The following is an 18,001-nucleotide window of genomic DNA, read 5'->3' as shown; positions in this document are numbered from 1 at the left end:
ATGCTACACATGTATGTTCTTGCGATGCTGTAGACATGCCATTGATTCCATTTAATATCTGTGATGACGCTACTGAGCTAGACATCTCAAGGGATGCACGTTTGGGTCATTCTCGAGCCATGGCACCTGTATTGCTCGGAGAGCAGTGCATTCCGGCGATAGTACTTTCTAACTCTGTCACTACGGATGCCACCGAGTCACCTCACATTAGCTACCACGGCATTCTGATGCATGACCCGGACAATGTTACACGCAAGGTGATGTTCTTCTTACGGGACATCGACTGGTACTTTGTCGGCTTTCAACGTTGCATGGTGGTTGTGTTGCCTGACGACAGTCTTCAGGAGAACTGGGGGTGGAGATTCTTCTTCAATGATCTCATCAACAAGAAGGAGGTTCCAACATTCTTGCATCCCGTGAAGATGGTCATTGGATTGTCTCACTCCGACGAAGGGTAAGGATGCAGTTTCGTTCATCCATATATATTGATTTGATTTGGCCCCATGCATGCTTTTTGATGTTTTGTTATATTATCTGCTGAATTAGTAATATGCATTGTGCAGAGACTTTCCAGGTCTCGAGCTATGGCTATTTTCTTCAACATGGTGGTCAGATTTGAAGATCAAGTATACATCCACAACAACAGGACAACCAGAGAGGTGGAAGGATTGACTCTAGCCTTGGAAGATGACTTGAAGATAGCCGTCAATAGGATCATCACTGTGTTCTGCGAGGCCATGAGATTGAGATCCATCTACCTCCTCGCCCACACCGACCTTGGTGGACATGAGTACGCAACCCCCCTCACCATTCGCCTGTGGAACCTCCTGCGCTCATGGGGGAAGTTGTCAGATTACATGCTGAGGATGAGGAGGTGGGGGAGCATGGACCTCAACAATGAGCTGGATCCACTCAATGCCGACTTGTCATCCCATGGGTTCCCAACAATGACCCTCAGTGTCTTTATTGGACCAAATGGGTTGCTCACGCTGTGCAAGATCGAGGTAGTACGAATCATCAACCCAAAGAACCTGAGCAATCGTTTAGCTGAGCGAGGAGCGAGGACCAACTTCCCTGAACCTAACTTTGTCGTGCCAGCCGCTCCAGGAGCAGGAGGAGGAGGAGGAAGGGGAGGAAGGGAAGAGGAGGATGAATGAATGTGCATCTTATCACTATTGATCTGTTAACTAATTATCCTTTTCTATTACATTCAATAGAATCACCCAAGAGTAGCAAAGTTTCGCAAAAAGCCCTTTCCCCTCTTTTACCAATTGAAATCACTATATGAAGGTGAAGTTCCCTCACTTGCATATCTTAATTTGTTATTTTCAGCATCAAACAATTTATTGGTTCTTTGAAACTTATCTAATCTGAGTTCCAACTGTATCTATGAACAGGAAGTGTTTCTACAGGAAACCTAAACTTTACGTCATCTGCACCTGCACCTTCTGCTCCTACTCCTGATCTCCCTCCTCTAGCTCCTACTCTCCCTCCTCCAGCTCCTGTTGAAAGGAGTAATTCTGAATAAAAGCTTCATGATGATCTCAGTCTCTATGGTACAAATCCCTTTGCCTCTAGTTTTGATGTCCAAGAGATCTTGAGTGCACGTAATGGTTATAATGAAGCTCAATCTGCCTCATCCAATCAAGATTCAAGGCAAGGAGAGGGTGAAAAAAAGCATAAGTAAAGTCACATTGGATCTGCTCTTGAGGGATATGTGGAGTACAAAAAGAGCCAAACCAGCAAAACTTTGGAAGCTCTTGAAGAAAAGAAAAGGCGTGAGGAAAAATTTTCAGTTGAGAAATGTGTTGATCAAGTGGATGCTATGGTTGAATTAACCGATGAGGAGAAGTCATATACTTTGGATCTTTTTGAATTTGAGACACTCAGGAAGACATTCATTACAACCAATAATCCTAATGTTCGATTACAGGGGCTAAAGCAAAAAATCAGGTATGTCTCTTTGAATATGCTCAGTGTATGTTCATGAAAAACTTACTTGTCTAATCATGTCTAACCATGTAAAATTTTGCTTTGTGTGAACCTTCTGCTGCTAACATGGCTCAATTATTTCAATTTTTTTGGTTAATTGCAGAGTCCTTATGGGAAGCACCACATGATCCGAGAGTCAGTCGCCAAGATCCTAAACGTACTTGTCTCTGTGCTTTTGTACCACTGCGTAGCTGGTGATCTTCAGTATTGTCTATGTGCTTTTTCTGGGAAAAACAATATTGCTGTATAAGTTGCCCATTGATGTGGCATAGACTAAATAAATAAGCATTAAACATTTTCTAATACCACTGATGTTGAGAATCCTAGTTCTGGTGTTAAGAAGTCATGTCTTTTTGTATGGTCTCTAGTGTTAATAATGATTGTTACTGTACCCCAAATGAGAAATAAAGGGTGTAGTGCTTTTGGCTGTGGAATGGATGCCTCTGCCTGACTAGGAAGCAAGTCAATGTAGTCTCTCCGTGGGGAAGATGTCATCATAATGGCTTCTAGATCCAAACTGAATAATGAATAACAGTTCAGGCAAAGGTAAGTTTAGAATAAGAAAATTTTATGTTTCAAATTCTAAGGGGTGCTATAGATTGATACAATATGAGTTGATGCAATTTTCTGCATATTGCTTTAACTAGGTCATTTATTATTTTTTCTTAACAGGATCTACCAAGTGCCACCACCAGATCAACAAGCCATGATCGAAGTCACAATGGTTATCTATGGGTTCTTTGTTCTTGTTTCATCTTTCATGTCTTGTCACTATTCCATGAACTTGATCTAATGGCAGACTTCAAGGATCACACATGTTGAGAGGATTAGGAAAACAGGCTTATGAACAATAGGTAAAGTCATAGTATGTTCTAGTTTAGTTGTACTCATTTCCTACTTTATTTTTTATTATCTATATCTGAATGTGTGGATGGAGATGACTAGACCATATGAATGCCATAGATTAGCTTCATTTTATAAGATGATAGTTGAATATAACTTCTGCACGAGTTGGACTCTTAGGCTGTATTTTCTGATTGAAATTCTTGTGAGTGTATGAATTTGAGGACTATATTTGGAATATTGGTGCAGATTTTATAGCCTTTAATCTCATATTGTTGATGCAAATTATGCAATGATTTCTCGTGCAACTGATTTGTCTTATCTTTCTTACGTCACTTTCGTTTTTATTATTCTTTTGATTTCTGTCCTGTTTGTTTTTGAATTTTTTTTACTCCCAAAACCTTCTGTTCGTTATTTTATCAATTTGCACATGCCTTTCCTTTCCTGGTATTTTGCCTTCCAAACAGCAGGGGGAAAATTATCGCATACGGGGATATCTCCCCTGGAGGGGGAGGGGGATTCGATTGTCCAGGAAAATACCTGTGGAGGATTTTGCCCCACGGTTAATATACCTATGCTGCCAAATTAGCCCTTGGAGCCGGAAAGTTCAGCTTGGTGTCGTTGTCATTCACTAGAACATAGTATTGGATTATCAGACCAAGTTGTTTTTTATAGTGTCATTAGTAGCTTAACTCACTCGAAATCATATAAACAGTTATAGGGCCTGTTTGGATCCAAGGACTAAATTTTAGTCTTGCACTTTTAGCTCAAAATTTAGCTCTTGGGATCCAAACAGGAGGGCTAAAAGTGACAAATAGCTAAACTTTAGGAGCTAAAATTTGACAGCTTTGAGCTTGCTAAGCGAGTTGATGGAGAGAGAGGGGAGAGGAGAGAGAGAGAGGAGGAGGGAAAGGAGGAGGAGGGAGTCATAAGGGCAAATCAGTCATTGTTTGATGAGGGACTAAAATTTAGCCCATGAATCCAAACACACCAGCAAAACTAAATTTTAGAGGCTAAATTTTATGAGCTAAGAGCTAAAGTTTAGCTCATGAACTAGTGATCCAAACACCACCTTACAATAGAATGCGTATCACTTCTCAAATCTGATGCACAGGGAAAGAGACATGAAGCTTCTGCTTTTGGCCTTGTGCAGTGAGTGGTCCTGATGCACGGCCATGACTTAATGAACTTGACCCTGAACAATCTTGAGCCATGTTTAGTTACCTCCAAATTCCCAACTTTGACACTATACAAAAAGAAGATTCTCCATCACATCAAACTTGCGGTACATGCATGGAGTACTAAATGTAGACGAAATCAAAAACTAATTGCACAGTTTTGTTGTACTTTGCGAGACGAATCTTTTGAGTCTAATTAGTCAATGTTTGGACAATAATTCACAAATACAAACGAAATGCTACAGTTGCGCATTTATAGCAAAATCTCAACTTTAGCACTTCCAAATTGGGAACTAAACAAGGCCGTGTTTGTCCCCGAGGACGTCAGTGTTTGTGCCGTAATCTTTGATTGGCTCGTGCCTCCTTTTCACTTTTCAGTAGTCTGCAAAGGATTTGTCGACATTGATGAATAGGGTTGCTCGCTGCCAAGTGCCAACCACGTAGGGGCTGACAATGGAACGACGCCTCAGGACAGTGCCACTGCCAACTGCAGTTGGGACGAGCCAACAATCATTTTTCTCATAAAAATCATGTCATACTAATTTCGATCATAACAGTTCAGTGATCTTAGGCCATACTATTCCAGCAATAATTTTTGCTTAGAAAAATCATGTCTTCCTCATTATCATCTCGACGTAATGAACTTGAAATCAATGAAAGTTTCTTTATCGAAAAAGAGACAAGGACACCGGTTCTCCTTTTTTTTTTCCTCGGAAGAATCGAAACTGTTCCAACTATAAACTGCCGGGAAGGTACACTGGTTGTTTTGATATGCTATACACCTGCTGCGTGGGCCCACTATATATGAGCTGAACTTTCCTGCATGATTCGCCCCAACCCAAAGCGAGCTGATTGGCAAGGGGGCTTTCGAGCTGACGTCAAGTGGGATTGGTCAGCCTTGCAAGGTGCACGTACGGCTAGTCTTAGGAGTTGAGCTCAAGCTCAAAAACGAGATGAGTTCAAGCTCAAGCTGGGGTCGGAGTTCTCTTGTTGGAATCTGCCCAAAACTACAAACTGCCACCAAGGTAGAGTAGGTTCAGTTGAGATCGCACATGCTGCATTATACTTCTACGAGAGATTCCGAGTTTCTCTAAATCAAATTATTCCAAGTTCGGCAATACAAAAAGGATGATAACATTTACGATGTCGAATTAGCGCCATTATATTTGTTGCATTCATTATATAATGCTTTCTTCTTTTTTTTTCAAAATGTTTGACATAGTTGACTTTTGGTCTGGCATTTGACTGCCCGTTTTGAACGCAAATACGTTGAAACATAAGTCATACTTAAAGTGCCTCTAATAGTGAAAACAATTCGCAACAAAAGAAATGATACTTACACATTTTTTTTTCGAGTAAGATGAATGCCAAACATCTAGGCACTGAAGTGATGAGTATATGTAAAAATAGGAATTTTTCATACGTAGTCTAAGAGTTCTTCTAAATATTATACAGAGTAGTTCTAATATTTTAAAGTTATGAAGCTATGGTTTGAAAATTTTTAGAATTGAGGTACAAGGTATTGAATTTGAATGTTGACACCATTTTCAAAGTTTTTTTTTCTGAATTTTGTGTAAACATTTGGTCACGGAGGGAGAAGCTATTTATACCATGAAATACAACCACTAGGCATTATTGTATTTATAAACCTCAAACACACCATAGAAAAGAGAGAAACATAGAATCACAAAAGTTCAGATTCGAAATCCTTCTATGTTAATCATAAAAAATATGAAAAATTCGTGTGCATTTCACTAGACGGAAATTGATCATTTAGTGCATATTACTCGACATATTTTTCATTTCCATATATACTATTAAATAAACTAGAAAAATTTGAGCCTCAGCTTTTACGCCAAGACATGAATGGTACATATGCTGAGTTTAATTTTTCTCAAACCTCGAAAGTACAAATTTTAGATAATTTTTCACCAATTTAAACTTTTATGCCATTTTCATCCAATAAAACCTCCCCTTCGAGAATTCGAACGGAACAAAAGGGAGAAAAACCGACACGAACAAAACCAACTACTGACAGGTGGGCCCCACCCTGAGCCCAATAAAAGCTCCTCCTCCATTTTCCGTGTTCCCCTGCCAAAAACAAAAAAACAAATCCACGTCGGCTTCGACTTCGACTCCGACTTCGACTTCGACTTCCGTTCCATTTCCTTCTCCGGAAAGCGTAACGAGCCGCCCGCCCGCCATGGTGGAGACCCGCCGGAGCGCCGCCGCTGCGGCGAACCCGGGCGGACGAGGGAAGCTCGGCCGTGGCAGGAGCAAGCGCCCGGTGGCGCCATCCTCCGCTCCGCCGCGGCCGGCGCGGACCAAGCGAAGCAAGGTGAACTCCCCACACTCCCACCTCTGCGGGCGGGGGCCGCGTCTCGATGGGGGCTGACGTCGATTGGATTCGCAGGCGGAGGCGAATGTGACGGCGGAGCAGCCGCTGCAGGGGCGGCCGTGGGCGAAGATGCTGTCGCAAATCCCGCAGGTGATCGTCGGGACTTCTTCCTGGTTCTTCTTCAGCTTCTTGGTGGTTCTTCAGGCGGTTCCTTGATGGTTCTTGCCGCGGGGTTTTTGCGTGTTCTTGGGGTTTCGCAATTTGCAACTCTTGTACCATGTTACATCTTGCTTGTGGTCAACTGCAACTCTGCAAGTGTTCCTGAATCCTGATGTCTCTGAAGAAGTCTGTGACGTTCTGTGCAGTTTCTTGAATGTTCTTGGCGTTCGATTGTTAGGGATTTCTTGGTGTTTTGGGGAGTTACCGAGTTAGTCTGTACAATGTGGTACTATTTGTATTGGCTTATTTCTACACTCTGTTCTGGAATTTCTGCAGTAACATTTAGCTCTTTTGCAAGCTGCAACTATGTGGCTTTTGTGAGCTTGTCTCTTTCAGTTGACGATATACGTTGACATGTTTCTATTGTTTAAAGAGATGCAACTCTATGCTGAAAATACTAGAAGAGTAGAAGTAGAGAACTCCTTTGTTCTTGATGCTCGCGGGTTAGTATTCAAGTGTTGATTGATAGTTTCTCTCTGTACATAACTCAAGGATTTGTATCATGCTGAAAGTTGTATATCTGAAAGCACCTTTTCGGTGTCAAGACCGCAAGCAATTGTCTCTTTTCCTTGAAAAATGGACAAAATATCTTCATGTGACTTCTCTGCATTTCAAGTGTGAATGAACCTGCAAGTTCGTCATCATGGTTCAGAAATCTTAAGCTACTCTTTTTCTGTTTAATCAGCCAAAATATGCTCCTTAAAAGTTCCTCCCCCGGTTGGTAACTTGTGCGCTTGTTCCTTATTGTCATCTGCTTATAATGTTCAAATTGCCTTGAACTGGTATTGAATATCAACCATCTGTGGTGAAATTTATGTTGGCAGAGGTGATCACTGTCACATAAATTTGGATGACCAAACTGTTAGCAGAAATCTATGCCTGTTGCGGCATCTTGAGGTTTTTTTAATGCTTCTGCAGTGTTAGAATGCAGTTACGTTGTTATGTTTCTTTGGCTTCTTTCATAAACAGCGTGTTGCTTCTTATTCCAGCAAGGAGGTCCATGTGAGTTAGAGGTCACAGGTGAAAGTGGTCTGGTTGTAGTAAATGGAACACGCGTCATCCAAGGTGCCAAAGTTCCCCTCAGAAGAGGGGATGAGGTTGTTTTTGGTCAAAGTGGCAAGCATGCCTATGTATCCTTATTATCAGATTTTGCACCATACATGTCCATTTCATCTAGCTATCCTTTCTCCATATATTTGGTTGCTAATAGGTACTTAATGAGGGATCTGAGGTTGTTGGGCTCAAACCGGGTAAATTAGAAACGAAATAAAAGCGCGATCATCGTGGTGAAAAAAGGGATACTGCAAATACGGGCAGGAAACCCCCATTTTCAGTCCAGGTCAATCCTGTCCCATCAACGGATTTTCCCATAAATACGAAAATGGGTGGGACAAAGGCTGTACACGGTACGGGATTTATCCCATCCGTTTCCATCCCTACTTACAGCAATGGTAGAATGAGCCAGATTTGTTAGTTTGACTTGCTATCCTGTACTTACAACATTTGTGGAATGTGCCAGATTTGTAAGTTTGACTTGCTCTCCTTAAGTGATCCATAACATGCTGGCAGATTTTTCGGCATCCTCTGAGGGATGCTGAAGTTACTAGAGCAGGATCTGGTAAGTTAGCTAAGGTAAGACCAGTTCTGATATTGTAGGACCAATCTTATATGAGGTCTGACACGACTGGTGAATTTTGAAGCCCTTGAAAATCAGAGTGATCCTAATCCATCAGCCACTTCATCTCTGAGCGCATGGCAAGCCTTTAAGGATGGGTTGAAACAAGGAATTGTTAGCCCCGAGGATATTGATGTTACCCTTGATAATTTCCCATATTATCTCAGGTTATATGCTAGTTCTGGCTTAATGTTTTGTGGATTCACTTTAACAGCTATCCTTTATCTGCCAGTCTTTCCCTTCATGCTGCACGTTCGGATATTTTTCCTATTCAGATTGTTGATCAGATCTTGATATTTTTCCCAAAATACTAGGAACTAGCAATTTGTACTTTATCACCTTCTTTCTAATTAATCTTTGTTCATTTGTTGCAGTGAGAGTACAAAGGAGATGCTCTTGTTATCTGCATTCATACACATGGAAAGGGAGTTCAATAAATGTTTACAAAAAATTTCTTCTCTAAATCAGCGAATTCTTTTATCTGGTCCATCAGGTATTTCTTTTCATTTGTTTTTTTTGTTATATTACTGATGAGAATCTAATGCCCTGGAGTTGTGTTGTCTTCCTGACAATTTCTTGGTGTTCGCTTTTCTTGTTTTGCACAATCATGCTTCTAGGGTCTGAAATGAATCAGGAAACATTGACAAAGGAGCTTGCAAAGCATTTTGATGCTAGACTTCTCATTCTTGATTCTCTTATGCTGTGTGGTGTAAGTTCAACATAAATTCCCTTATATATTCAAATAAAACTTTTACCTATGTCAACAGAAGTATGTACGTTATGGATTAAAAGATAATTCTATGCAGACGTCTTCAAAGTTCCAAGAGGTCCTAACGGATATCAGGAGCAATGATGCACTAAGTTCTAGTCCAGGAGCTGATGTGGGAACATCCAACAAAAACACTTGCAGAGAAGGTATTTGTGCTCCCTTTCTTTTATTTGACAAAAATTTACTAACACTACAATTGAAACTTTATATCTTTTGCCTTATGCAGGAGATAGGTTAGAGTATATTGGCGATGGTTCCGTAAAGTCAATACCCAGGTATTTTTATTGAGAAATATGTGTTCTTGTTTCATTTGAACCTAGTATTTGCTGTGTCATTGACCTCTGTCAATTTTTTGTTACTCGTGCTTTATTATGTGTTATAAAGTGGAGTTAATTTTATAATGTACAATTAATGTTGGAAACACTTATATTCTTGAGCTTTGATAAAGTCAAAACCAGGATACATTTGAACCACCTTCTAATATTAGCGAAAGAAACACATAATCGAGAAACAACATTTGTAGACTCATCATAAATAGAATTTAAGCTGAATAAATATCTTTTTAAGAGTGGTTTCATTTGGATACATTTGAGACGCATTTGCTTCGAATCCTGATAAACCATTTGATTGTTTTACAGTGCTTATTATTATCGAGGCAAAGTGGTGCTTGCTTTTGAAAAAAATGGGTCATCTAAAGTTGGAGTTAGATTTGACAATGCTATCGAATATGGCAATGATCTTGGAGGCTTTTGTAGTGGTTAGTCCGAACTTCTTAAGCAATGTCTATGTTGGTGACCTATTGATGCTCTTTTGATCTTATGTGTGATTTATTGTTTGACATTTCTTCAGCTGTTGAACTTCAGCCAGAGTCTTCTGGTGGTGAAGAAGTTGATAGCCTTGCTTTAGGCAAGTTAATTTAGGTAATGGGCTAATGGCTGTTAGATGTGATCACATCACTAAAACATATTTTCTTGCTGCCTGAAATAATAGGGTTTTTGGTTTTAATTTCATTGCCTTTCAGGTCATTTCAGAAGAAAGCAAAAACAGTAATTTGATTGTATTACTAAAGGATGTAGAAAAGTCATTTACCAAATGTACAGAATATCATGCATCACTGAGAAGTGAACTTCCAGCTGGTGTTCTGATAATTGGGTCTCACACTCAGGGAGGGAGCTGTAAGGATCAGGTATACTTGTGCACCTTTTAGAAAATAAAATGAAATTTCTAATATGTGTTTTTTTTTTTACAATGGGTAACAAAGAATGCTTGAGAGGTAGAGTTGGAGAATACAGTTTGAACTCTAAGAGGTTATTTGGACTTGGATGACTTGAATTTACCGGTTGGCGTGAAGTCATATTCACACGGTTCCCCCCTTTGTGTCAAAGGTGTTGATAGAGTATTCTTAACTGTTTTGTAGTCATACCCTGGATTTATTTCTGTTATGTGGCTTCCTAGTGGCAACAGGGCACTACCTAACATTTTCACTCTTTTGCATTGTCAGGGATGTTGTAGTCTTATATGTCAGTAGTACTATTAATATCAATTTATATTTGATCCATCTTTTAAAAGTTTGTTTTCAAAATACAGCCAGCCATTGGAAGTGCTACAGAGAAAACAAATCATCTACATGATCTTTTCCCTAATAAAATTCCCATTGAACTTCCCCAGGTATTGTCATCCTTAAGCACTTCTGTTACACACTGCTTGTAGATAATACTTTGTCTAACCTGGAGACTTATATATACTTTGTTTGGCAGAATGAAGCACAACTATCGGATTTGAAGAAACAACTGGAACACGATACTGAAACCCTTAAAGCTCAAGCCAATACTAGCAATATTCGTAAGGTAAGCTGCAATTAGAGCATTCCCTTAAACATATCAACTGGAGCATTTATTGGAGTGCCAATTATGTGGCTTATAACCATCACACTTCAGTTGTTCTGAAATACAATTCTGTGATGCTTTATTCAAGTAATATAGCGCTTTTATTAATGTAATATGTACTTGAGATTTATTTCCTTGTAAGCAATGTTCTATAATGCCATCATGGAAAATGACCTCAAACTTTGAAGCAATACATGCTATAATGTTAGTCTCTGATACCCTCTATTGTCATGTCTTCTGCTGTTTGTTCCATCCCTGGTCAGAAATGTGGACCTTGTGAGCAAGTGTTTTCCAAGGACATGATTCTATTTTCCATTGCAGTTTCTAATCAGCAGAGAAATTGAATGCAATGATCTTGAGGAATTATCCATCAATGACCAATTACTGACTACTGAAAGTAAGCTGTTGCTTCCATTGTTGCTCATGGACCAATTTTTTATTCTTCCCCCTTTTAATAACAAATTTATTTAACGTTTATATTATTCCAATTTATTTCAGATGTGGATAAGATTGTCGGATATGCAATTAGCCATCACCTTCAACAAATTAAACCCCAAAAGGGTGGCAAAATGGTACTTCCAATTGAAAGGTAAAAATGCAATGCTACTGTTGCATCGGATCTTGATATAAGCTCTAAGTTAGCATTGTTGTTAAATGTTACAGCCTCAAGCATGGATTTAGTGTTGTACAGAGCACGCACAGAGGAAATAAGAGCTCAAAACATACACTAAAGGTGACCCCTCGATCCATCTCTCTAGCTAGTTAAAACTTAAAAGTCCTTGGTACACAAATTCATGCAAGTTGCCTTTGCCAGGATGTGGACACAGAGAATGTGTTTGAGGAAATCGTTCTTTCAGATGTAATATCATCTAATGGCACTGGAGTAAGCTTTGAGGACATTGGAGCCCTGGACAGCGTGAAAGAGACACTGAAGGAATTGGTGATGCTCCCTCTACAAAGACCTGAATTGTTCACTGAAGGGCAGCTAAGAAAGGTGATTGCCTAATTTCAAAAAGGAAAATTGAGCCCAACATATTTGCCTGCTATACATCATTTACATTTGGAAAGTATTACCAACACGTTTCTTCTGGCAGCCTGTGAAGGGAATACTGCTCTTTGGACCTCCTGGAACAGGCAAAACAATTATTGCAAAAGCGGTAGCTACTGAGGCAGGTGCAAACTTTATCAACGTGTCAGTATCAAGCATTATGTCAAAGGTACTTGTTGACCAAAAGAAACAGTTTTATTTTAAAATCCATGCTACTTTTGTCTGTTTTATTGTTATATCTGACGCAATTTTCATTTTGTTTTCAGTGGCTTGGAGAAGCAGAGAAATATGTGAAGGCCATTTTCTCTTTGGCTAGTAAAATATCTCCTGCAGTAATATTTGTTGATGAGGTGTGCGTGCAAATGGGTGTTCACTGTTTTATTCCGTTTGAGACTTTGAGCGTGTTGTGCATTTACTGTTACATTTGTGACTTTTTCTTTAACAGGTTGACAGTTTGCTAGCAAAGAGAGAAAGTGCAGTCGAGCACGAAGCAATGCGCAAGATGAAAAATGAATTTATGGTAAATTGGGATGGTTTGCGTACTAAAGAGCAAGAACGTGTAATCGCTCTTGGAGCTACAAATAGGCCATATGATCTTGATGATGCTGTTATCCGAAGGTTTCCTTGCAGGTAAGCTTCTATGATCCCCTGAACTAGACAGGTTTGTGTCCCTTAACTCTTAGTGTTGATTATTATTTGCAGATTAATGGTGAGCCTTCCTGAGGCATCAAACAGAGAGAAGATTTTGAGAGTAATACTATCGAAGGAAATTTTGGCACCAGATGTGGACCTCAAATTAGTTGCCAATATGGCTGATGGATATTCAGGGAGTGACTTGAAGGTATGCTGATGTTGGTATGCCTCGGTACTCTTCAGCAGTGAGAAGGAATTGGATATTTACCATTTTGGTTTCCACCTTACAGAATCTTTGTATTACTGCGGCTTTTTGCCCTGTTCGTGAAATCATGGAGAAGGAAAAAAAGGTGTTAAGAATGTTGACCTATAGTTAAGCCATTTGATGCGCCTTTCCCTTCACCCTTTCTAGTGGTTCTCAAGTACCTTTATTTTCTTATACAGGAGAAGAGTTTGGCGATTGCTGAAGGTAGGCCAGCCATTGTATGGAAGCAAGGACATTCGCCCAATTAAAATGGATGACTTCAAATTTGCGCTTGGCCAGGTTGGGGCATCATTGATTATTTGAGACACGCTCCATTAGGATTTAAGAACAGCACTTTCCCCTCAACTTCCTATTGAGTGCAGAATAACCAGCTGAACAATTTACTGCAGGTGTGTGTTAGCTTTTCAACTGCTTCAAGAACCATGTAGTTGAACAATGAATGGATCCTACAAAAACAACAGCATCTGTACAGTTGCTATACTACACCATGGGCATGTTCTCGCAAGTCAGTGTGCCCCAATCAGTTACAGTTTAGGAGTTTTTCCTCTGCTCCAACATTCAGGAGCAACTGCCTCAGACGCTCCCTTAGCTAGATTGTCTACTAAAGAATGATTGTGATGATTTGACATGACACTCCCCTGTTCATTGCCCTTTACCCTATTCCTTTCTTTTTTGTTCTCCTGCTAATTGTACAAATTGGTAAAGGCCTTGTGGATGTAAAGAACCGATTCGATTGATTGTTGCACATATACAGATTGTCTCCGTTACATCCCAAACTGTACATTCTTTGCTGTAATTTTTTAGATGTAGGTTGCATTTTTTTTTTTCTGTATGGGAGCATGGCTTTATAAGTATTCGTAACCCTGGTATGGATGACTCAAGGACTGCCATACTCCGCTGAAAAAGTGCTCAAAGAAAAATTAACTATCATGTCGTATGTTGTATAATTTATTGCTTTAAAATCATGTTGAATGAAAAAGTTAATTAAATAATTGCAAAAATTTTGAACTAGAAATGAACTATCAAATCATATGCACTGTAAAAAATGTGCTAGGCCAGCTGCAAAGCAATTTTAAACTTACAGTTTGCTTTGAATATGTACTGAAAAGGAGAAATGAAGAACAGAATAAAAAGAAATATAAAAAATAAAATAAAGAAGATAATGGAAGAAAAATAGAAGAAAACGAAACAATACACTTTTGCATTTAGATGTGTAAAAAATAAAAACATTAAGAAAAGGAATAAAGAAAATATTAGGAAGTATATGTGTATATTAGGATGTATTTATCCTTTCCTTATACACTTGATGTATTTCTTGTACTCCAAGCTATATTGACCATATATACAGAGGCCACCCCCTCATTAGGGTGTGTGATGTTTTCTCATCTACTTCTCTACATGGTATCATGAGATTAGATCGTAGGCCTCCTCTCCATGCGCCTTCCCCCTGCTCTGCGCAACCCTAGGTGGCGCCCCCCTGCTACGCCGCCGTCACCCACCCTCTGTTGCACCTCCCCGACCGGCTCCCCCCTCCCCCGGTCGTGCGCCATATCCTCCACCGACTCCTCTATGTCCGGCGACACCACCGCTCCTGCTTCTAATCCTGTGCCACCTCCTGGACCACCCCTGCTACCAACGGTGGTGCATCTATCCGCCACCTGGCACCGGCAGCTCCTCTGGCGATACGCCCCAAGCTCCTCCTGCCGGCGACGCGCCCGGCAACGGCGGCAATGGCTTCATCGTGTACCCGGCGTCGCCGCCCGCCGACGCCACCATCTCCGTCAAGTCTCACGTCCCCGTGATGCTGACGATGAAGTCCAACGCCGACTCCAGATGAGCGTCCTTCTTCAAATCCATGTGCGGCAAGTTCGGCCTCAAGTCGCACATCGATGGCACGGTGGCGCCCCATCCCTAGGACCCCGACTAGGATCAAGCGGATTGTTGCGTCCGCTCCTGGTTCTTTGGCTCCGTCGATGACTCCATCCTCGACCTCGCCATGATCGACGATGATCAGACCACCTGGGATATTTGGCTCACCATCGAGGGCCTCTTTCGCGCCAACAAGCAGTCCTGGGCGATCTTCCTCAGCCACGACTTCCACTCCATGACACAGGACGACTCCTCCATCGCCGAGTACTATAGCCGCATAAAGACCCTCGCTGGCACCCTCCGCGATGTCGGCCATCCCGTTCACGACTCCTAGCTTGTCCTAAACCTCCTCCGCAGCCTCAACTTGCACTTCTCCAACACCGCCGACGACATCGCAAACTCTACCACCGGCTTCCCATCCTTTGCCCAGGCGCGGGACATGCTCACCCTAAAGGAACTTCACCTCACCAATGAGGAGAAGATCTCCAAATCTACCGCCCTCCTTGCTGGGACCTCGTCGTCATCTTCGTCCTCCAGTTGTACGGGCAGGTGTCGCCCGCTGTCTGGTTCTATCCATACTGGCAACAACGGTAGTAGTGGCTGAGGCGGCGGCGGCGGCGGCAAGAAGAAGTGGCAAAAGAAGGGTGGCGGCGGCTTCAAGGCGCCCTGTGGCAGCGGCAGCTCTCACGACGGTAGGCCCTCACGGCCCACCGGCCCATGGTTCTGCTTCAGTCCAGGGGTCGGCTCCTACAGCGCCACGAGCTTCCAGCAGGCTGGCAGTCAGCATTCGTCGGGCGGTGGGGGCTGGCGCGCCTGTGCCCTAGGTCTCCTCGGCCCCCCTCCGCAGGCCCACACCACCTACGCCCCTGTTCAGGCGCCCACTCAGGCGTCAACCTAGGACCAGGCGGGTCTTGTTGTTTCCCTGAACCAGATGGCACTGCAGAACGATGGTTGGGTAGTTGACTCAGGTGCATCCGGCCACATGTTGTCCTCGGATGGTATTCTTCTTTCCCGACTCCCTCCCACTCACTCCTCCATTATTGTCAATAACGGTCACGCCCTTCCTGTCACGTGCCGTGGCAACTCCACCCTTACCACCCCCACCTCTCACTTTTGTGTTAGCAATGTCCTTGTTGTTCCTTCTCTGATTCGTAATCTGATTTCAGTTCATCAGTTTACTAAGGACAATAACTGCACCATAGAGTTTGACGCTTTTGGTTTTTCTGTCAAGGATTTTCTGACAAGACGCGTGATTCTTCGCTGCAATAGCGTCGGCGATCTTTACACCATGCCTCCAACAGCCAGCTTTGCAGCGCCCCACGCCGGCCTCGCCATCTCCTCCAGTTTCTAGCATCTCCGTCTTGATCATCCTGGTCCTACCGTCATCGCCACACTTAGACAAACTCCATCCATTGCTTGTAATAAAGATAGTCATACTCTATGTCATTCATGTCACATAGGGAAACATGTGCGGTTACCTTTTTCACATTCTAGCTCTCGCAGTTCTGCACCTTTTGAGTTAGTTCACTGTGATGTTTGGACTTCTCCCATAGCTAGCATCTCTGGTTATTGCTACTACCTAGTCATGTTTGACGACTTCTCGCATTTTTGTTGGACGTTTCCTCTAGTTCACAAGTCTGAAGTCACCTCACACATCACTGATTTTTGCGCCTATGCTCACACGCAGTTTAGTCTTTCTGTTCGAAGCGTCCAAGCTGACAACGGGACCAAGTTTGTCAATAAGACTCTCACATCTTTTTTGACTTCTCGGGGTATCCACTTGCGCCTCTCGTGTCTCTACACTTCTCCCCAAAATGGGAAAGTCAAGCGTGTTGACACAAAAATTGGATGGTGACCTTCACGTACTAACACACGAAAGGCCTGGGAGATTTACTTCACTCTGGTGCAGGTCCTGGAGATCGGCGCGCGTGGTGTGCGCGGGTGTGCCAGTCAGTTTGACCATTCAACTGAAAAGGATAAGATGATTCTCTCGAGGCAACCGGCCGATCAGGCCGATATGATCCTAGCACTAGTAGTAATAATGGTGTAGCAAAATAAAGCATGATGAATAAATATATCAGCTATGAAGCTGATTCCAGTATCTTTATGAACGTGGGTAGTTCATCGGCTATCCAGCCGATTCAACATAATTTAGAAATAACCATTGGCTAGAAAGCCGATAGGAAACCGAGCGCCGTCGAGCTCTTGCTCCACCATAGCCAGAGCCACAAGCCAATAAGATTCAAACTAATGTCGGTACCAATATTTCTAGATGAACCCACAACGATGCGCCTAGCAGTTGCAGCCTAGAAACACTCAGCAGGACGTCAATTTAAACCTCACTAGCCGATGAATCCAATCACAATGGCACTTAATTTAAACAGCACTCGAGGGATAGCCAAGATTAAGATGCAATAGGCTATTAAGTGATATCTCGTCTATGATGATACAATCTAGAGCTAATTAAAGCAAACCAGACGGAGAGATGATAGATCAAATAGATATCAACCAATACAAGCTTAATCAAGGCAGGATAACTGGTGAACACCGTAGATCGAGACAGAAGCGATGTGCCGTAAGTCAAAGATCCGAGATACTCGGTAATTGGTAGATGAAACTAGACGAAACCACAGCGATGCACCCGGTAGTTAAAGTCTAGGACACTTGGTGACAGAACTTGTAGCTTGCTAGAGATCGATGTCGCTTGCTAGAAAGAACTCATCGGAAAAATCTACATTACTCCTACTCCTAGGGCAATGGCGTGAAGCCGAAAGGTAGATGCGTAAAGGTAAATGTGTTTGTTGATTGATCGTTGGATGCTAAGTACGTATTTATACCCTAGGCTAAAGACTCCTAATTAATCCGTACAAAAACTTGCCTAACAATAAATATTTAAACTAAAGGAAATATTTAAAATACATGGACTCTAATGTCCCATATGTAGAGTCCTTGCCAACGAAGCTTCCTTGTCCATCCGTGAAGAGGCCAATACGTGATTAACTTGGTCTTCTCCTTCTCATGCAGGAACCTGATCTTATTTTAATCATCTTCACGTACATGTGCTGGCCTGTATGCTCTTTTCTTCATTCTAATCAACATTTGCATGTACGTGCTGACTTCTATACATGCACTTTATTTATTCTGATTACCTCTTCCTGTCCAGCCGATCCCACTAAGCCGATGTCCTTCTTACTACATGTTATTTGGATTTACTGGTTAAAATCCAGTGTCAACGCAGGTCCTCCAGTTTCGAAATACGAAGGTTTCATATTTCGAAACTAATTAT

The 18,001-nt window shown here is 41.9% G+C and overlaps 1 protein-coding gene across 1 annotated transcript; it reads left to right on the top strand.

Annotated features, from left to right (window-relative positions):
• The first annotated feature begins 6,144 nt into the window (after positions 1-6,144).
• On the top strand, positions 6,145-13,622 carry LOC101769329 (cell division control protein 48-like). Its single transcript, XM_012844968.2, is given in 26 exon segments — positions 6,145-6,351; positions 6,427-6,501; positions 7,560-7,700; positions 8,140-8,188; positions 8,271-8,412; positions 8,620-8,738; positions 8,863-8,954; positions 9,052-9,160; positions 9,241-9,289; positions 9,653-9,771; positions 9,864-9,934; positions 10,036-10,200; positions 10,602-10,682; positions 10,772-10,861; positions 11,222-11,297; positions 11,399-11,489; positions 11,564-11,633; positions 11,715-11,894; positions 11,995-12,117; positions 12,215-12,298; positions 12,394-12,578; positions 12,651-12,789; positions 12,872-12,931; positions 13,026-13,057; positions 13,059-13,125; positions 13,236-13,622. Coding segments are annotated over 26 exon segments (2,583 nt in total). The 5' UTR covers positions 6,145-6,216; the 3' UTR covers positions 13,275-13,622.
• Positions 13,623-18,001: the final 4,379 nt, after the last annotated feature.

This window comes from Setaria italica, chromosome III, assembly GCF_000263155.2.
Source record: "Setaria italica strain Yugu1 chromosome III, Setaria_italica_v2.0, whole genome shotgun sequence".
Lineage (NCBI taxonomy): Eukaryota > Viridiplantae > Streptophyta > Magnoliopsida > Poales > Poaceae > Setaria > Setaria italica.
This window is presented reverse-complemented; position numbering and strand designations above follow the sequence as displayed.